Genomic DNA, 22,070 nt, shown 5'->3' with positions numbered 1-22,070 from the left:
GACATGGGGATTTCACCTGACTTCAGAGCTTGGTCCTGCTAACCACCAAGCTCTGCTGCCTGAATTCTGTATCCTGCGGGGAGAAACACCTGGTTCTCTGCTTTCAGTCTCCCTCCCCAGTGGGTTGAAAGTAATGTTTTTCACACTGTGGTCTTTGGAATCTCCAGGGTATTTGTTTTTATTTTGTTTGTTTGTTTTGTTTTTTGAGGCCAGGATAGGGGTGTGGGGTCACACCATGGTGTCTGGAGAATGCTTCTACTTCTGTCTGTTTTATACATTAGGCTTCAACAATCTTTTTTTTTTTTTTTTTTTTTTTTTTTTTTTTTTTAAGGGCTTGAAGTACCTAAAAGAGAGTTGTAAGAGGACTTGCTTAATGAGTATTTAAAAATTTAAAGAAAGGAGGGTGTTTGTGGTCACGTAGCAATAATGATGGCTGGTAGGGGCTGCGACAGTGGTGACAGCTGGTGGACCCTTGCCTCAGGGCTTCATAGGTGTCAAGTTCTAGTACTTTGCAGTACTCATCCATTCAGTCCTAACAGCAAGCCCAATAGGAGGTTTATGTTCCAAAGGAGGGCTCAGAAGCCCTGAGGTGTGCCACTGGTCCAGGTGCCACAGCTGGTGAGTGACAGGACCAGGACCTGAGGCCAAGGGGGTTCAGCTGCAGAATGTGCACATTGTTAACCCATGATGCGGGGCCAGGGACCTGAACCTTCTGTCACTAGGCTTAAAGGGAGAGCTACGCTTACCCTGAAATCTATACGTGGTGGCTATGTGTCCATGGAGGGAACTAGACAGCCTGCATAGGCCATAAGCCTTCATTGTTCAGCACCATCTGGGATACTCTTCCTGGACTGCTCACTGATGCAGGTGTGACATTTCTCAGGGGCTATGTGTGATTCCCCAGCTTTCACATCTATGGGCCTGGCATGGCCTGCTTGTGAACTCATTTTAAAAGATGGATTATTGGTTCATCACATTAATGAATTAAGCCAACACTGGCAGCAGTCAGGGCTCAACAGTGTCCTAAACACCAACATTTGTTTTCTTACATGCAACAGGACGGTCAGCCATTGAATGGCCCTCCTTGACCAAAAGTTAATTCTAAAGGTTAAAAGGCAGGGGAAGATCATCATAGATGGTTTACCTCACTTCACCTCCTGTACAACCCAGTCTGACCCATGCCATGAAGGGGAGACTTCCTGCTAAGTGTTCCTTAAAGGGCTCACCGCTGGAGACTCAGGTCTAGGGTCAGATTCCTGGAAAATTGGAGTCGTTGCCAATGCAGTTGGGTGCACCTATGACCCCCCACCACCCCCCACAGGAGAGATTGGACTAGGTGATACAATGCAGTGTGTCTTCCGTTAATGGCCAGTCCACATGGAACTGTGGAAATGGAAGCTAGCCACCGTGCCGTTCTGGATTTTAAAAGAGTTTAGTCAACATAAATCCCAGGGCTTCAGTCACTGAAATCACCCAGAAAAGGAAACATTATTGATTTCTCATATTATCTAATTTCTGGGCACTGCCTATGGAATCACTCTGTCTCATTGAACAATAAAGTATATTATGAGAAAAACGAGAGACGGTTCCAGGACTTTCCTCACTGCCTGTTTCCTTTTTTATTATTATTGCCTTAGCAGCATTCATCGTTGGAGCCTCAAAGCCACCAGACAGGGTCCCAAAAATCTCCCTGGCTCCTTGTATGGGAGCCAGGCTGGGATGATATGCAGTCCTCTGGTTGCTCCCAGTGTCATCATTCTAGACCCAAACCGAGATATGATTGAGGAGGTCCCGATAAAACTGGGGATCATTGGCCTAATCGGAGTCATTTATCCTGTCTTGAGCTATCAAATCAGTGCTCTTGGGTTACAGGGCATTAGGTGGGGGTGGTTCTTTCCTGGTATATTTCACAATGATTACTTTGAAAAGAATATCATTTCTGAAGTTCGTGCTCTATGGAGTATCCAAGTAGAACATTTGTAAGAAGCAGCAGCTCCACTTAGTAGATCTGTGGGTTCAGATTTGGCCCATCCTACAAGAGGACGTCTTTTTTAAAAGCATGACTCACAAATCAATACCTGCTCACTTGAGTTAGAAGGAAAATGTTACCCTCCAAAAGATGGTTCTGCCTAATTTGTGAATTCCGGAACATTAGAAAACAAGAAAGCATATGTACCAAGGGAAAAGCGGCATGTGAAAAAAAAAAAAAAATCCACGGGAGAAATAGGATAAAATTTGGATCGCGCTAAATTCTATTTATGCTGAATGTTATATTTTGTTGGAGTCGTATGTGAAAATAGCCATATTGAAATGGTGAAAATCTTGTATTCAACTCATGTTAAGGAAAGAGAATGTTCCTTTGAAAGATTTCGCGGTAACATTTAAAGCAAGGAACTAATTATTCATAACAAATCACAAAATGGTGGGAGAGGGGGAGGTTCACTTAGAAACATTTCCCTGCTTGCTGCTGTTCCTATGGTAAGTAAACAGCACCATCTCAAAATGTCGCATGCGGACTCAGAGATATTTATGCATATTAAAGAAACACAACTTTTAACTATGTAAAATGATTCCCTCCTGACAACGTTTAAATAGTGTGCCAACCCACCAATAAAGCAGGCTGACAGGTCATGAAGGGACGCATTTCATCATTACTCCCAGAGGCTGAGTATCTAGGTCTTATCACACCGCAAAGGATCTTTGTTCCTTAATTTTATCTGGCACTTTTTTTTATTTTTTCTCTCTGGTTGAACAACCCGGTTGTCACTGTTGGACAAAGAGAAAAGAAATATATCATTATCCTTTAGTTATTTTTAAAAGCACCTGCTTTTTGGAACACAATTTGCAAAAATTATTTGAAATAGATTAACCTTTTGAAATGATAATGGCATAAAATTATATTAAGTAATTTTCTTAAAAAATAACTCACATTGAAAATAAAGTGTGACACCATCAGAGTGAAACCCAGCTTAGGATCTTGTCTGGATTCGGTTACTTCTGGGTGATTATTTGATATTGAAATTATGTGTCTGTTTTCCCACCCAGGAGTGTCCATCTTGCTGTAGCCTGACGTCCCGTGAACTTGTAGGTCTGCCTCCTAGTCTCTCTGTAAGCACTAGAAAGGGAAGTAGCACAAGCTTGCCCTTCATGGTTGACCTTTCTGGGCTTCTCATCACTTTTATTTAAACCAGATATTAAAGGTGAAAACTATGGTAGTGATGCACTCGGCTGGTGAGATAATTAGGAAGAGCCATTTCCATAATTACTATGTCACTGTCTCTGGAGGGACATGAAAGCTTGTCCTGTCCCTTTAACAGGACAAGTTGCTAATCCCCTTAACATTTTTTTCCCTTTGGACTGATAATATTTCATAATTTTTTTTTTTTTTTTGCTTTGTAAAATATTCCTAAAGGGAGGCTTAAGCAATAATGCACAGATTATGGAAATGATGCTCATTAAGTAGAGGGCAAGATTTCTAGAAAGCCACAGAGCTGCCTCGAAACATGTAACCTCCATTAGAGGCTTCATTTGAATGTTTATTCATGGAGCAGTAAATGTTTATTATTATACATTTTATTGAAACATAAATTAAAGAACTGTAATTATGTGTATGGCAAACAGTAAAGCAATGTGCATTTGTCACAGAATGAGTAAGACAAGGAAAAATGCCATAATTGTTTCATTTGCATCCAAATCCTTTATTGTATACCCAACAGAAAAATACCCAGAGGGAATAACTCTGTGGATTAATGTTCTGATACGGTGTATAAATAAAAAAAATTACATATTCTAGATATTCTTTCTAGCAAAGAGAACATCCTGGAATTAATTTGTCAAGGTTACAAGTTATCCAAAGAAAGGGTGGGTTTCTTCTTTTCTCCTGAGAGAGAACCACAATGACTCTTATTAAAGTTAATGCTGAGCAAAGAATACGTCCCCTTGGCAGTCTGTGCAATGCTGATTGTTTTCAGGATGAGCTATTTGCTCCAGACACTCAAGCATATTTGAGGAGTTTTTAAAAAGGACTTACATGAAGCTGGAAAGACAAGACCTTCAAACTTTTTACACTTTTGTAAAAACAAAAAATACCATTGATTGGGAAAGAAAGGAAAGTGTAATGCAATCACCATAGCTCTACACGGGCCATATCCTGGTGTGTGCAGGAATGCTTAAGCAGAGGGAAAAGACCAGAGTAGCCAAGAGAAACGATGTATGTGAGGTTTCTTTTTTCTTTTTCCTAAAGCAACCTAACAAATAAAGAAGGCTTAGCAATCACCTACTAGCCATCCATCTATCCACTCATCCACCCATCCAACCTGTTCACCTGTCAAGGATTTATTTACATAATATAGAATGTAGGATTTGGGGTAAGGAAATAATCAGAAGAAAAATGCAGTCAGCAATAACCCAGAGTTCCGGACTAACGGAAGAGAAGTACCTGTAATTATTGATACTTTATAGTAAAAAGCAAACCTTGAGATATATACAAATCAGAGGAGCCCTGGAGAGTCTGAAGGGTACACAGAGAAGGTGGCATTGAACTGGCTCTTACAAGTTGGGGGGAAATGGGAGAGAAGGAATGAGAAAGGAACTCCATATAGAGGGAGGAACATTGTGAGATTTTTCTTATCAAGGATAGGTACTGTAAACACAGAAGCCACCACAATTGCTGATAAAAAAATCAAGGATGACAAATCTGGAGACATTCTTTGAATCTCTTGAAAGTCATTTTACTGGAATTGTCACTAAGGCATTCTATCTGCCCAGCAGCAGACAGAACCCTCGCATGTATGGCTGAACGGGGAGACTTTCTTGTCCTTGAGTTGGTCTACCTGAAGTTTCACCTGGGTTGTTGCATGAGCATGCCCTTCTGCCAGAAAAGTGACCAGATTTGCATGCGTTTATCACAGTTTTATAAATCTTGAGTTTGTCAACTTTTCTCTTTTTTTTCCAATTTATTTTATTTTATCTCTTTTCTGTGTTCAAAAATTCATTGTTTATGCACCACACCCAGTGCTCCATGCAATACGTGCCCTTCCTTCAGAGTGTCAGCCATGCTCAAGCAACTGCTATGCCTTTCATGAGACAGAAGAAACACCTTGTTTTTCCTGTGCTCAGATCATCCCAGTTAAGTTGAGAAACTTTAAGGAAAAAAAATAGAAGATAAAAAGCCATTTCAGTTAAAAAACAAAACAAAACAAAAAAAGCCTCCCAGAATTTGTGGAGACCCCATTGAGTTTTTTGGCTTAACAATTGTGTCTTCAAGCCATACATCAATGATGGTGTGCCATTTGTGAGTTAGAATAATACATCATGAGAAGGACAGTGCTCTCATGATATATGGGCACAGTACATCATTTCAGCATCACGGCTTTGATGATGTATGGCTCCAAACCACAATGAGAGTTTAAAGGAGCTTTTAGCGACCAGACAGCTTTAAATTTCAAATTTTCTAAAAATTAAGGTCTTCTCAAGTCAAATAAAAGCTAGATGATGGAATCTGTTTCTGTATTAAGTGTCCCTGCCCTCTGAGAGCCTGGGCATGTGTCTTTCCCTCCTGGCTATAAGCTCAGAACATAGAAATAATGGGCAGAACATAGAAATAATGGGAAGGCTCTTCTTCCATTTTTCCTTCATAAGAGCAGAAGCTCAGAGAACTGAACAGACAAGAGCTATGTTCAAGGCGTCTGTTTTGCCCATCTATTCCCCCCCATCTTCTGCACGGCAAACCCAAGTAGCTCATCATCGTAGTGAAGTACTGGGTCACAGTAGATGATTTTCTGTTGTCTTCGTTTTAAAGAGGGCTTCTGCTGAAACACAGAACAAAACGAGCACATAAAAAGTCGAACAACTTCCTTACCCATTGCTCACCAATTCGAAACAGGGCCCACAGGAAGACAAACTGGCCGTTTCTATCACTTGTCTTTGTAAAACCAATGCACTGATTGCAAATGAGAAGACAACTCGAAGGTGACTGACATCTGGGCTGTTCACTCAGAGTGGGAAATGGGGGTTGTTGCTTAGCTCCGTCCCCATTCCTGTCTTAACGATGCGTCTATAAGATGCTGATGTTGCTGAGGAAAATATACCGCTTTGCTTAAAAAACGCTCACTTTTGGGGGCAAGGAAATCGCTATCCATTAAGAAAGCAGGTGTTGGAAGAACCTCCCCTCCTCCTCTGTTTTTTAATCCTACCGCAGTACGCGAAACAAAATGAGGAATCTCCCTACTGTTTGTATAATAGGCCCAAACAGGAACAGCAAGAGACAATTACATTTCAAGTGGCTTCTTCCATTTTCCTTTACTAAGTGAATTAGAGGCAAGCATGGCGGTGGAGAGGCTGCCATGTGGAGAGAAACATCTGGGCAGGAGGAATTAACACAATCTCCCTGCCCATTATCTTGCCTCTAGTTTTTTCACTCCTTGAGCTTCCTCCACAGATTCTAATTCTCAAATTACAATAGATTTTCAATGTCTGCCTCTTACTCCTCCCTGACTTCCAAAAGGCAAAACATCCTGTTTTCACCAAATAGAACTTTTTTTTTTTTGGTCTCAAAAAAGTTCTGTGCTCCCCCCACTTCTTATGTAAGTAGCTTACCTATATAATCTGGGTATCAAAAAGGGGAAATAAACACATCATCTGTTATTCCGAGGCTGTCAGTTGAACCGTCTCAAGACCTGGTGTCTCGAGAGAGGTGGACTATGTCATCGCTGGTTTGAAGATTCCCCTAAAATTAATCTGCTTCTTTTCTATAAAGAGAACACTGACACATCATTTAATGACTTTTTTTTTCTCATGAGTCAGATGCTTTACTTAAACATCTGTTGTACTATCGCACCATTCATCCATCCGCTTCTTAAGTCATTATCAATTATACCAGGAGCTACCATATCTGTGAAAACAGTATGTTCTCGTAAGCGTTCACAGTGCTGTGGGCACATTAGCACATCCAAAACACGAAGACATAAGAGCTATGATTGTCTCCATTTTTCTAGAGGAGGAAATGGGGCTTACTGAGAACCAGTGAATTGTCCAGGGTCACCAAATCGATCATAGTGGCAGAGTGGAGATTCTTGGGCAGTTTGGTGGGATGTCTACATGCTGTCTTTGTGACACCACTGTCCTTCCCAACTACACAGCCAGCATTTGGGTGAAACATGTGTCTGGGTGTATTTGGAATAGTCCAGGGTTGGGCCTGTCATCATAAACAGGCCAGTGTAGTTGTAGTGCCTCTTTTCACGCTCAGAAGTTCCACTGTAGACAGTAAATGCTGTGGTGCCCTAACTAGCAGCATGGTTCTTGCTAGGCAGTCCTACTTCTGCTGATTCTAAGTATTCTCACCTGCCTCTACTAGGCAAACAGAGAAGGAAAGGCAGGAGGCTGGCTTTGGTGATGTTCTTGAGACAAGGTGGCCGGCTAACTCTGCTCATGGGCTTATTGCCGTTTATGTATCTTCTTTGAAGAAATGCCTATTCCTACTTCTCCTATTTTTAGCTGGAATGTTGTCTTTTCTTACGTTGTAATAGTTCTTCATATGTCCCATATACCGGGCCCTATCAGATATATGATCTACAAAACTGTTCTCTCATTCTGTGAGTTGACTCTTCAAGTTTCTTGATGGTAGCCTTTGAAGCCCAGTGTTTTACATTTAGATGATGATCGTCCTCTTCCACTTTAAGGACCCTGGGCCCAGGTGAATAATCTGAGATCGTCCATACTCTTTCCCTTTTACCAGCAACTGGTTAACAACCTTAATCTTTCTACAACCTACTTCTCCCTTGCCAAGGAACCTAATGTATTCACAAGTTCAGGGATCAGGGTGTGAACATACTGGAGGGGTCATTCCCTGCCCATGATCTGCAGTGGTGTTTGTTATTCTTTAGAATCAGATTCGCCTTCAGAGGTCACTCGTGGATCTGAGTGAGGAGGTTCAAGTGGCAGCAGCTGGTGGTTGCAGGACACTATTTATGGAGGAGCCCAGCTCTCTCCCTCTAGTCTTCCCCACCCTTTCCCCTTGCCATGACTGTATTGCTTATAATGAAAACGCACTGTATTCCAGCAAGGGCAAAAGACACCAGTGTGACAACATCGACCATCCTCAAGTGAGTATGAGGTAAAGTAGGTGTGTTCAAAAGGGAAGGAGAAGCTCCGTAGCACAAAAGAGGCAGAGCCTACAAAAATGTTGGCAGGGTATGAAAACTCAGAGAGATCCGCATTTGGAGGAAAACTGAGAGAGAACAGGGTTTTTAAAGCTAAAATGTGCTGAAGCACAGGGGCCCGAGAAAAGGTAGATCTCCTGCTTGATGGAAAGAACTTCAGTTTAATAAATGAGGGAAATGAAGACTTTTCATTGAACAACTTCGTTCATCTGTATGATATCGGGCATGTCTTCCAACTAGGAGGAAGTAAGATAGAAATGGAACTCAGGAGATAACACTGCTCCAAGTGAATTGAAATTTCTATGCAAAGGCCGGTTCTAACCCATGATCCCAAAAGGACTTGCAGATGTGGTCAAAGACATGACTCAAAAACCACAGAGCTTGAGAGAGGCATCAAGGAGCTGCAGCAACGAGGTGTCCTTGAATTTGGAGTGTGTATGTGGGGGAAGCTGTGTGGTCTCCTAAGAGATGGTGTCACGACAGACTCGGGTTCAGATTTCAGTGCTTGGTCACTCTCTTGCAGGAGCTTGGGCAAGTTGCTTAACCTTGTTGGGCCTACTTTGCACCTGGAAATGGTAATGAATTTGTTAGTCACCTTTTGGGAGTATTAGAAGGCTTCATTGAAATGGTGCAAATCATCCTAAGGACTGGTAGGAAGCGAGCCTTCAATAAATGCTCACAGCAATTTCTGGTACTGAAGATAACAATGATCATTGTGCAAACCAGTAGGCTGAGGAAACTTCAGCCAGTATTTCCACAAAAGTGATTTCTGTCCTCCACCGCCCATATCACCATTGATTTCTTTGCACGACTCCTTTTCCTTAGATGGTTGTCTGTGTTTATCTCCCTTTCCTCACCTTCCTCTCTCTCTTAATCCATATCAGTTTTTTGTTTTTTTTTTTTAATAATAGGTTTATTGAGATATAATTCACATGCCATCAAATTCACTCTTTCAAAGTGTATAGTTCCAAATTTTTCTAGAATATTCACAATGTTGTACAACCATCATGACTAAATAATTCTAGAATATGTTCATCATCCCCAAAAGAAACTCATGCCCATTAACAGTAACTCCTCATTCTTCCATGGAAAATGCTAATCTACTCCCTGTCTGTATGGATTTGCCTATTCTAAACATTTCACAAATGGAATCAGACAATATTTGGCCTTTTATGCCTGGCTTCTTTCATGTTGCATAATTCATTTAGCATAACTCTTTGACTTAATGGTTCTTCATTCTTGTTTATAGCTGAATCATGTTCCATTGTCTGGCTGTACTGCATCTTATTGATGCATTCACGACTTGATGGATATTTGGTTGGCTTTCCCTATTTGGCTATTGTGAATAATACCGCTATAAATATTCATGTGCAAGTTTTTGTGTGGACATAGGTTTTCTTATCTCTTAGGCACATGCTTAGGCGTAGAATTCTGGGTTTACATGGAAACTCTGTTTAACTTTTCAAGGAAGTGTCAAGCTCTTTTCCAAAGCAGTAATACTCTTTCACCTTTCTGCCAACAGTGTAGGAAGGTTTTAATTCTCCATATTCTCGCCAACACTTGTTATTGTCTTGCCTTTTTTTTTTTTCCTCTTTAATTGCCATTCTGTTGAATATAAGGCAATATTTTCAGTGTGGCTTTGCTTTGTATTTCACTACTGACTAATGATGTTGACTCTGTTTTTAGTTAACTGTTTATCACCCTGATTGCACTGAAACCAACTCAGGTTTTCAACACTGACACTGATGATTATTCCTTCCTTCTTGAAATTTCTTCCTCTCTCAACTCTAGCACTGATACTTTCCTGACTTTCCTCACCGTATCCTTGAGTTTTTTTTCCTTCCCAAACTTCAAATGTTTAAGTGTCCCAATTCTGAATTTTTATATCTGCCCACTATTTATTTTTCCCCAACACTTATCTTTACCTGCAATTAAATTGTGTATTTATTTACTTGTATATATTGCATTACCTATTGGAATGTAGGTTTGTGGGGGGAAGGACTTTGTCTTGTTTGGTACTGGTTCCTAGAGTAGTACCTGGTTATAAATAATTTTGCATGAATAACCGTACTAGAAGAGTATAAATAGATGTTATATAAATAAGGACCCAAGATCTCCATTATTAAATAAGTTTCCCAGTTGCTAATTGAACATAATTAAATGCATTCAGTGTGGTTCTTGTCTAATACCTTAATATGCTTATGAGCCTTGTGAAATTTTACTTGACCATGAAACCTTTTTTAGTGTGAAATAATATGTCATGGCTTTTCTGAAGTATTCTTCTAACTCAAGCAGCTAAACTGCTTGAAACACTAGCAAAATTTAAATTCTAGCAAAAAATAAACCCTGGTAAAATTTTGGGAGGGCTTTGTTAAGTATAAGTTTTGCTACCACTTAGAAAGGTAAGTGGTGATCACCAAGGCTCTGTATGTACTCACTAAGGACAAGTTATGTCCAAATACCGCCATGTGTGCCATTCATAGTGCTTTGTTTGTTTTGTTTTGCTGGAATACCATTCTATTGAAAGGCCGTGGTAATGGTATTTGTTCACAATAGTGAAGTTGTGAGCTGGCTTTATCATGATTTCCTTTCTCTGAGAAGTCCAGTGTGTTGTCAGGATCTCGTGATCAGTCTGTCACTTAAGAATTTATATCAATATATCAGGCAGGGTTGAGGTCTGTGCCCTTGGGGAGAATCACCTATATGGTGAGCTGTTTGTTGTCATCAGTGTCACAGTAAATCTTAGTGGCTACCAATGATCAGGAATGACATTTCCAGGACTGGGTGATAACAGAGCTTATAGAGATAGCCCTGAATACTGTCCCAGCCAGACAAGGTAAAGAAAAGGAGACATAGGATGGGCCTGGATTCTGGAGGTTCCCCTAATATAATATTAAGTCCATAGCCGGGACTGTTTCATTAGTGCACCACAACAAGCCTATCCTTAAGGATAAGGCACAGAGGGTGACCAGAGTGCAGGAAGCCAGGGAGCTTTTAGTAATAGGAGGTCTTCCATAACCCAGTAGAACAGACAAAACAGTGAGTGACCCTGGTGCCTCTGGTCACTTTTGGCAGGAAAGAGCTCAGGAACCAGATGGATAGCCTAAACAGAGGACATTGTCACCACCTGGGAGTTTGCTTGAAATGCACATTTTGGGGGCCCTGGAGGTCTGTGTCTCACCAAGCGCAGATGCATGCTCAACTTTGAGAACTACCAGTCAAAGCAATAGAAAGGAGCTGCAGCTGCAAACTAGAACTGTACCCCCACTCCCGGAGCTTCTTAAATCTCTCCCTTACTAGCATGCGATCCAGTCCCTGGAGGTGATCTCTACTTGGTCTGAAGGGGAAAAAAATGATAATTCAAAAAAGAAAATAAGATAATAGTGCTGTAGCTATGTGTATTGAGTGCTGATGATGCTTTGCACAGACTTAGCGGATTTTGTTTTGTTTTGTTTTGTAGATTTTATTTATTTATTTGACAGACAGAGATCACAAGTAGTCAGAGAGGCAGGCAGAGAGAGAGGAAGGGAAGCAGGCTCCGCGCTGAGCAGAGAGCCCAATGTGGGGCTCGATCCCAGGACCCTGGGATCATGACCCGAGCCGAAGGCAGAGGCCTGAACCCACTGAGCCACTCAGGCTCCCCCAGACTTAGCGGATTTGAATCCTCTTAATGACCATGTAGGGTAGACACTGTTCCCATTCCTGCTGCAGCTGCGGATACAGAGATCCAGGCCCTTCTGAGGCAGGGGCCATGGACAGTAAGTGGTTGGTTAGGGCTGACAGCAGGCAGTTGGACAGCGGAGCCCTGGTGTGGAATATCTGATTATTCCACGTACAAGGAAGATGGTGGGGTGGGTGGGTGGGTGGAGAGAAGAAAGGAAGAAAAGCAGGAAGCAGGGTAGAAAGGTAGGAAGGATAAAAGGAAGAAAGGAAAAGGGAAAGAATGAGAGAGGGAAGGAGAGCTTCAGGTGTGGGAAGCAAGGGTTGAGGGAAGCCTCCTTCCCAGGTGGGCTCTTGCCTTGAACTGTGACATTTTTCTGGTCTCACCTTGAAGTCACCCAGCTTGTGTCTTTCAGAATATCCAGCCCAAGTGCATCCTCCATTGCTTTCTCCTAAGGCTTTGGTCCACGGGCAGTTTGCAAATTTATGTGTTCCCCATTTATTTGTTCCCCTTGTCTTCCTACACTCACGCAGTCTTTGTAACTTAAGTATACATTTGTCCCAGTTACTGAGCAATCCGTGACTGCCTTCATCGACTGGAGAATATTCTGGCAAAAACATGTCCTTCTTTGGGGGCTGTGCACTCAGGGGCTGATGGGAAGCTCCTCTGCCTTCATTCACCTTGGACCGCCTTGTCCCTACCTCTGCTTTAATAGCATATCATTTTTCCCTTTCTTGTGCAGCGAAGCCACAGGGACACTTAATCTCACATTCTCCAGAGGCCCTTTGGAAGCTCAGAGGCTGATCTCCGTAATCAAGAAGGGGTGGGTGTGATCAGGGACTAAGTTTGATTCTTTGTCTGCCTCTCTACATTTAGGCTTTTCATTTTCACATTCCTCCCCACGGTTTGTAATAAACGCAGGAACATAGCTCAAGGGCAGGAATGAGGTTTAACTTGAGCTGCGGTACAATAGAGGCTATTTGGAAAGTAAAACTTTCAAATGGCAGTTTAGCCTTGAAGAATATACTGAATTAGATATGCGATGTGCCTTGATTCACGATCTCTGCATAATAGCATAGCTCTGTCTATTACCTGGGTGCTTTCATAGACTGGAGACACAGGCTGTTTAATAGATGGAACTCATTGAAGGAGCGTCGATGCTCATGAAGAGTGTGGGGACAAGAGCCACAAGCCCTGGGTTCCTGCATAGACACTGCACCTCCTGCGGGGCCTTGACCACTTCTGAGGGTCGATTTCCTTACCTGTAAAGGGGTTCTCAGAGTAGAAGTTGCCTCATGGGATTATTCAGAGCAGTACATGAGATCAGTGCTAAGCGTAGATCTTTCTTATCACAATAAGTCAACGTTTAATAAAGGAGAACTATTTGTATTACTTTTAAATGAGTTTTGCTGGAAAAACCTTAATTCTGTAACTTGGCCCACACCCTTCGCTACCGTCACTTATTTGCTCCCACACAATTCTCCCTTGGCCAAGTCTCATTTCTTGTCACTTTCAGAGTCACTGTGGTCACCTGTCACTTCACAGCACTGGCTAACTATAGCCAAGACTGACAGCGATGAATAATTCCACAGACCCCCTAAAATGTTCTGGCATTTCACTCCAATTCTCATCCATGCCACCACATCGTTCTCTCTTGTTTTAGGCCTCTCTATTCTCCATGGATTTCAGATACAGTTACTGAAGGTGAACATCCTCCTCCTCTGAAAAATAATCTAGCAGGAACCAATGTGAAGTAATTGGGCTTCATGGGAGCATCACTGTCAAGTCTAGAAATATATGGGGAGATAATCACATTTCATTTTTTTTCCTCTCTCATTCATTTTCAGCATGTTCACATCCACATTCTTCCGAGGAAGGCTGGAGACTTTCAAAGGAATGACAGCATCTATGATGAGGTGGGTCTCTTCTCTCTGATCTTATTGCGTGATCACAGGGGCTGTCGGTGTGAGGAAATCAAGCTGATGAACCAGGTATCACCCTGGATCTATGGACTTATGTGGGATTCTGCCCAATATGACTTTGGAAGTGGCAGGAGAAGCCAAGGAGCCAAGAATGTCCATGACAGGAACCAAAGACAAATGAATTATAATGATTTTTTTTTTTTCCAAATGAAATGTGGCAGAAACCAAGTGTCCTTGTGATTTCCTCCCTCTCATTTCCAAGGACACTAAAGATTGTGTGGAGATATAGCCCAGAGTCTCCACAGGAGAAAATCTATAGTGCTGCTGACCAATGAAAATCAAGCCAACTCATAGATTATTTTTCTAGTCAAATGTTCCATTTAATTTTAACTCAGCTTCTCTCCCCTAATAACATTTATTCAAAGTGGAACTTTGAATTATCATCCACAGAACCTAGTTGGCTTGAATGATAGGAGTGCTGCCCATGTATCATAAACATTTGAACAGCGAACTGATTTCTGGATATTTCCATTCAAAAATATAAATGTGAAACCACTTATAGAGACGAAGTAGAAAGGCGATCTGCTCCTACGGTCCTCTACCTGGGGAACTTTGGGGGTCTGTGTGCACCATGTGGGGTAAATAACCTATAATGGATATGCTGGTGTAAAATCCTAGATGGATGATTCAATTTAACTACTTATTCTAGCCAGGGAAGGGCACATATGTTCCCCAAATGATCAGATGGCAGAGGTGCCCCCAGTGCTTGCCTGGAAAGGGTTTTGAGGCTGTTTCTGGATGAAATAAAGACAAATGCTGTGATTGATTAGCTGTGTCTACCACAGGTGTCAGATAGGAAAGGGGTACCAGTCCTGCCATCTTTTTGACACTACTCTTCTAACCACTGGAGAACAGTGCTTCAAGTACATTTTTTAAAAAAATTTTGGTTGTTCATCGTGTGGCCCTACCCCTGTGATTATCTCCACCTGGTTTTATATTTGTAGGGTTTTTTTTTTTTTTTTTGTATTAGTGTGTCTTTTTTTGTATTTGTAGTGTTTCTTTGCAGTAATTGGATATTGAAATGGCTACCAAGACCCTAAAATAAAGAATGAGAGGTCATCAGTTAATAACGAGACTTACACTTAATTTTTCTGGGACTCACTGGTTCCTCAGAGGTGACTGGTGATCATGCTTTTGGGACAGCCCTCACTATATTGTGCCTCCTGTGAGCTGTAATAGGCCTGTGCCGAGTGGAAACCTTCTCGTCACACCAGTAACTAGAGTACTGGCTTTTGGTTCCTAAATTCCTAAGTACTGGCTTTTGGACCAATTGCTACAAATCTCCACTCCCCAAAGATCCCATCTCTAGACATTCTGACTCAGCAGATTGTGGGGGCACATTGTTATCAGTAAGTATGGGAGCATAAGAAAGTGCCCAGGAGATTCTGATTATGGCTAGATTTGGGAATAGTCTCACAAATCTCTACTTTCTGAAAGTTCTATCCTATAATATTATAATTTGAACTTGCTTTCGTTAGATGTGGAATGTGACTTGGAGTTAGTAAGGGCTTAGTTCAAGCTGGAAGAAAATCAGAACTATGGAGTAATTATAAAGAAATGCGTCTTTTAAAAAATATGAGTACTGATCTTATTAACATAAACTAAGGTTAATAAAATGTTGCCAAGTACAGGCTATTTTAATGAATAAATTAGCACATGATTTATATACAAGTGAATATTGCTAAAGTGTTATTAAAAGTGCTTGAAAACACTGTTTTCTTAAGCTGAACTGTCACCTTGAAATCTTATTTATATTCTAAATGCACTTGTGACAGGAGCCATGGGGCTACATTTCAGCCCAGTCTGAGACACGATGTCCAATGCTGAGGGTGGCATGTGTCCTTTCTCCCCTCCCTTACTCTTTTGCCCTTGTGTGCGTGCTCTCACAGCATCTCTAGCCCCATAGATGAGGCAATACATGTTCCTGCTTCAACCTATTTGGAGAAGCATCTCAGGAGATGGAATTACAGTAAGAGTTCTATTTTTTTTTTTCAATTAACTGTTAAGTCTTGCAGTATAGACAGTACCCACTAAGGGAGATTGTGGTATAAAACTATGAAGGGATTGAACTTCAGAGACAGGCAGAATTAGGTTTAAATTCAAGTGCTACCTGCTAATTTTGTAACATAGGGCAAGGCATTAAAGCTCTGTGTTTTATCTTTAAAAATGGAGATAACACCCTTCAAAAGCTCGTTGTACGAAACATATGATATACTGTACCTAAAAAGCTCGTTGTGGGGATTGGTACCTACTAGGCATTTATTAATAGGTAGTGGTTCTATTCTTATTATGATCATTAATTTTGTTTTTCAAAGGACTAGCAGTTGGTGGGTAAAGGCAGAATTTATATTCAAAGCCAGGACATTGGATGCTTCCATTCAACACTCTTTTCAGGGGTCAGATTTCCAATTTTCCCTCTGCCTTTCATTACTCATTCTCAGATTCATCTTCCTCTTTGTGCAAAAATATACTTTTCCAGTTTCAGCACGTAATAAGATAATGTCTAGAAAGTGGCACAAGAAACATGAAGCATTGCACAGGCATTATTGGTACAAGACATAATGTGCATTAGACTGAGTGATCTTAATCAGAAATGATGGAGTGAGGAGGGACAGCATTCTTTATGCTGATGGGAGCACTCCTTCTAGATTATGTATCTGTCCATGAAATACAGCAAACAGACTTGCTTGGAGGGTGGGGAGTGGGAATGGGGACAACAGGAGAGGGGGCTCCATAAAAAGCAATTGTGCTCCTTCTACTGTGGAAACAGAAAATGATGTGTAAAGGAGTGTCAGATTATAAATCGGCTAAGAATGTGAGGTTCTCCCTGGGCCCTGTTTGAGGAGAGAGAGTGACAAACTGGAGAAGGTTCACAGAAAGATGATTGGGATGGCAGAGTCTGGACATGTTGATCTGGGGAGTAGTGGAAGGTGGAGATATTTTGTCTGGAGAAGGGTGGACTTGCAGGGGGAAGGCAGTGACAGAGTCATTATTTCTAAATATTTGCCAGTAGGTGGGAAAAGTATTAAATGATCTGTGTGTCTTTGATGGGAAGGGGGTAGAAATCTGGGGTTTGGGGGCTAAAAGGAGCCAGATATCAGCTCCATATAATAATAGATCAAATTGACAGAACTTGCTAAACACTTACAGTGCCGTGTGTGTGTGTGTGTGTGTGTGAGAGAGAGAGAGAGAGAGAGAGAGAGAGAGAGAGAGATTGGGGGTATGTGAGGGCTTCCTTTTCCCAGGTCCATGCAGGCACAGAGTGGATGGCCATGATTCCTCAGGAGGACTTCCACATCCAGTCCTTGGAGGGACCTTTTGGTTCTATGATTCCACTCTTTACCAATCTGGCCCATTGGATCATTCCCTTTATTTTTTGGTTAGGCAAGTTCTGTAACAACTAGTGTGAGCTGTTGCTGTAGTTGTCATCAGAATAATAGCATTTGGGTTGCTGCCTAATAGGACAAAATTTTTTATGTAGCTCATAGAAATATAAGTGTAGTTCTCCTCTGAGGTATGGGTGACCATGATCTATTGATTTTTCTCATTCTCAACCTGCTTCCTACTTTTCCTCCAGTTCACTGTTGCATAGGGATGGCCTACAGGCTCTGCTTGCCTCCTCATATGTATTTTATTTTTCCTGCAAAATATTTTTTAATGACTTTGAATGGTGTTGGGCATCTTATTCATTCTTTGGGTCACTACATCTCCCCCAATTCCCTGTCTCTTAGCAACGCTTGCCTCATATGTTTATGATACCCATCTGGCCACTGAAGCCATTTGAGTTTGAGATCTCTATTTCATGGACTGCACCTCTTCTCTCTACCTATCAAATGTCACCACTCCACAGGATTGTCTGTCTCCTCTACTGTGCATGTCACTTCCCTGTAATTTCCGTTTTACCTCCTTGGTTCCTCACATATAGATAGCACTATGGCCCTAGGTAAGTTCTTTAACTTCAGTATACCCTGCCTACCTCTCCAGTTCTTGTTCATTTCATTCTCCCTCACTGCTTGCTTTTGTCAAGTACATAATTCTTGTTCCCACCTCAGGGCCTTGGCACTCATGTTTCCTTTTCCTGTAACCTCCACTGGCTTCCTGTCTTCATCCACATCTCAGCTCAAATATCAGCTCCTTGAAGGGTTCTTTTCATGGATTCCCCCAGCCCATCTGAGATAACTAATCTTTTATCTTCTCCACAATAATTCTATCATATTACTATATTTATTTCCTTCTTAATACTGACCATGCTTGAAATAATTTTTTAGCTTAGTAATCAGTGTCTGTGTTCCCACTATGCTGTAGAGTCTTGGGAATAGGGACCTAATCGGGCAGAGGAGGTCTCCAAGAAATATTTGTTGAATTAATGAGTACATGAGGGAATGAGGCATTGAACTAGAAGAACTTGACATTCTCTACTAGTCCTAACATAATTTAAAGGGAGAGAACATCTTGCTTTTCAGGGGGTCAATTTATTAACTTGGACCTACATTGGGTGAGATTCTGACATGGTGATGTCAGCCATCTGAGGCTAATTTAATGGAGAATTTATGGAACAGAATCTGCTGGTCAGAAATCCGTGTGCACACAGTTCCAGATCGCCGCATGTCAGAAGGACAGCAAAGTAATTATAAACCTTGTCTGATGGCTAAGGAAGTCTGGGAGGCACGTGTCAACATTGATAAGTCATTTGCCTCCCCCAAAATCTAGACTCACATGTCTGCAACAAATACAGATGTGGGATTTGCTGAAAGCAGCCTCCAGAATTCTCTTCCTTTCATTTCAATCTGGATTGTCCTATCTGGTGTTATCTTTATTAGCTCTTCCTCAAGCTTTCTGTCCTGTATGTGTCTTTGTGCATTTTGATCACTAATTTATCTTCCTCATATCAGAGAATGAGTCTCCTTTTTCTCTCTCAAAAATGAGTTCACACTCCACCCTTTTCAAGGAAAAATCTCTTATGAAGTCCTTTTGGTAATGTTTTCCATGAAGATCTTATTTGTCCATTGTTCTCAAACCCTTTCTATATCCATGCTCTTTAAACTTCCATGAATTATGTGAGGCCTTCTCTGAACTCAGTGGGCCCTCCATTATCTTGACAAGTTGATGAAGATTATGATAATGACATAAATGGGTCCTTGGTTAAAAGAGAACATACAGCTAATGTGGGGGAGGGAAACACCCATTGCCTAATGCCATGGTACATCATCTCATTAACTCAGTAAGGCTTAACCTAGCTGTGTGTCCCAAATAAGCAAGTCTCATAACTGTATTAGACAATTCATCAAATGTTTATGGGTGACATTGAATGGTTGTGATTGTGCACTGTATATAAAACCCATTACTGACGAAGGAAGTGACTATTATTAAAGCAAATGGGAATAGCAATCAGCAATTGGACAATTCAACCATGAATTTCATAGACAGAGCAACTGTGGGTTCAAGCATGTCATGGGAAACAATTGCTTGGCTTAACACAATGCATGAACAAAATCAATTTGCTAAAATGCAGGTCATTTGGCCCTGAGGGCTGGAGAAAACTATTATATTGCTTATAATATTTATTGTTGAACTTGGATCTCTTTCACACACCATTTGACAATGGGCTCAAAGTCCATGGGTCCCCAGTTGACTCCAAAAGGGAAGAAATGTTTCAATGAGACAGTTAATTAGCTTCTTCCCCCCCCCTTTTGAGTTCAATGATATCTTCATACTGAGTAATGCATTTTTTACTGTTTGAGAATTTTGGAATGAAAACTTGGTTACCTCTTGTTAAGAATAAAACAGAAACTAACATGGAGGACATTGGGAAATGGGGAGGAGAAGGGAGTTGGGGGAAATTGGAGGGGGAGACAAACCATGAGAGACTGTGGACTCTGAGAAACAAACTCGGGGTTTTGGAGGGGAGGAGGTTCGGGGTTGGGTGAGACTGATGGTGGATATTAAAGAGGACACATATTGCATGGAGCACTGGGTGAGGTGCACAAACAATGAATTTTGGAACACATGCACACACAAAATTAATTTTTAAAAAAGCTTAAAAATAATAAAACAGAAACTGTGGGTTCTTCTAAATTCATGAGAACTTTCAAATTTTTCTTAAAAGAATTTTAATTGCAGCATAGTTAACATATAATATTACATTAATTTTAGGTGTATAACCTAGCAACTTGAAAATCATATACATTATGAGATGCTTGCCATAGGAAGTGTAATTATCATCTGTCACCATACAAAGTTATTATAATGTTATGAGAACTTCTACCTCAAAAATCTGGATATTGTATAACCAATAAAAAATATATAGTTAGTGGTAATTTAATTATCTTTGACATCAAATTCTCCCTGTGTGGATCTCTGAATATTCTTTGCTTATCTGTTTTAAGTATAAGAGAATTGGGTAGACATCTGGTTTACCCTTTCCTAGCTCAGATTATTACTCAGATGTCTCTGTCCCTTGGAGAGAGGAACACAAGGTTAGCAAAGAAGCATTTACCTGGTTAAAAATTATTTCTGCCCATTTTTCCTAGTAGAAATAAGAATTCAGGGAGTATACAAGTCATGTTAGTTACTTTTGACTCTACACATAGGAAATGTTGAGAAGCATGCAGTGTTATAATGGTGGGCTGGGGACCTCCAGGGATAATCCTGCAGTCACTGGATACAAAAGGAAAAACACTGAAGGAAGGCAGAAGAGTGGCTGGTGATGAGAAGGACAGGTATCTATAGGATGTACCTCAAGGCAAAGGATGACACCACTATGATTTTTCTTGAAATAGGCCTTGACAACTTCCACGGTATACCAGTCTTGTCAGAACTGCTCTCCTCTCTCATTTGAATGTGTTTAATTGCATATTAATAAACAATAAGCAGCAAAAAGTTAGTCAAATGTCATTCTATCCATCATACCAAAGTAAGACCATTCCATGTTTTCTGAATACAGCTTTATTGCCCAGAGTCTTTTCTGCCTTCCCCAGTGAATCCTGTCTCCAAACAGACCTATCCCAGCAGAAATCAATAAAATCACGCTAGATAAGATGCTTTAAGAAGTCTTCGTTGCTGAGATCTTTCTGTCGCAGTTGTGTTTTTAGTAATACAGTGACTACTGCAATCAAACCTCAACTAACATCAGTAAATAGAGATTGGACCATTTGTGTATTTTTCCATTTTAAAATTAAGTTTATATTCAAGGCTCTTGACAAAACTATAACAGTCACTTCATAAGAGTGTTGAAAAATATTCAGTAACTTAGGAGCCTGTGACCCACTAAAAAAAACTATCAATATCACACATAAGAATTTTTTCTAAATCTATTTTGCTTGAGAGTTTTGAGAGAATAGGGATTACTGGAAGAAAAAAATATGTGCAGAAGTGGATAAGTACAGCAAGAAGGAAAGAAATATGATTAAGCATTGACACTTTTCTGTCAATATAAATTATAATGGCCTTAGGGCTCCTGGGATGGCTCATTAAGGAGTCCAACTCTTGATCTCAGCTCTGGTCTTGATCTCACAGTCATGAGTTCAAGCCCAATGCTGGGCTCCATGCTTAGCATGGAGCCTACTTAAAAAAAATTATAATGACCTCAAAGAAAAAATTCCCTAAACATTTGACTTGATCTCTGTTTTAAGGACGAAAAGCCAAATAAGCAAGAATTAAGGGTGAAAGAAAGAATAAAGATGAATAAAAATTTTAAGCCGCAAAGCACTTGATTTTTTTTCTTTTTGCTTTTCAATTATCAACTGCCAAATTTTTTGGATAAAAGAATGATATACCTAATTAAAATAGTCTTTATGAATAAGTCTTATTACCCATTAGCTTTGAGCAGGACCTATTCTTTGGATCTATCTTGTGTTACATGTCAGTGGAGAAGAGTAGATCTCCAAATTACCTGCTTCAGAAAAGGTATTTACGGCTCAAGAAACATAGCCTGGTCTTTGGAATCCTAGCTCAGGTGCCCACAGTATGGCTATACTAATGTCACCCACAATATGACTATACTGATGTCTCTGTCAGGTGATATCTCTCACAATTTTCTGTTCTGTACTTCCCATACTGTGTGTTAGAGCAGCATTGCAAAACAGAATTTAATGTGAGTTACACATGAATTTAAAAATGTTTCAATAGCCACATTAAAACAAGTGAAAAGAAATTGGTGAAAATAATTTAGTGATATCTTTTTTAACCCAGTATAACCAAAAGGTTATCATTTAATCATGTAATTGATACAAAATATATTTTTTTAAGAGAGAGAGAGAGTAGGAGAGA

The 22,070-nt window shown here is 40.7% G+C and overlaps 1 protein-coding gene across 13 annotated transcripts in view; it reads left to right on the top strand.

Annotated features, from left to right (window-relative positions):
* FHIT (fragile histidine triad diadenosine triphosphatase) overlaps positions 1-22,070 on the top strand; it is a 1,430,768-nt gene that overhangs the window by 1,233,630 nt on the left and 175,068 nt on the right. For all 13 annotated transcript variants that reach the window (XM_059161363.1, XM_059161366.1, XM_059161367.1 and 10 more), the window contains one exon: positions 13,668-13,736. In XM_059161363.1, the coding sequence (XP_059017346.1) occupies positions 13,668-13,736 (69 nt within the window). The remainder of the gene's footprint in view (positions 1-13,667; positions 13,737-22,070) is intronic.

This window comes from Mustela lutreola, chromosome 2 (assembly GCF_030435805.1).
Source record: "Mustela lutreola isolate mMusLut2 chromosome 2, mMusLut2.pri, whole genome shotgun sequence".
Lineage (NCBI taxonomy): Eukaryota > Metazoa > Chordata > Mammalia > Carnivora > Mustelidae > Mustela > Mustela lutreola.
This window is presented reverse-complemented; position numbering and strand designations above follow the sequence as displayed.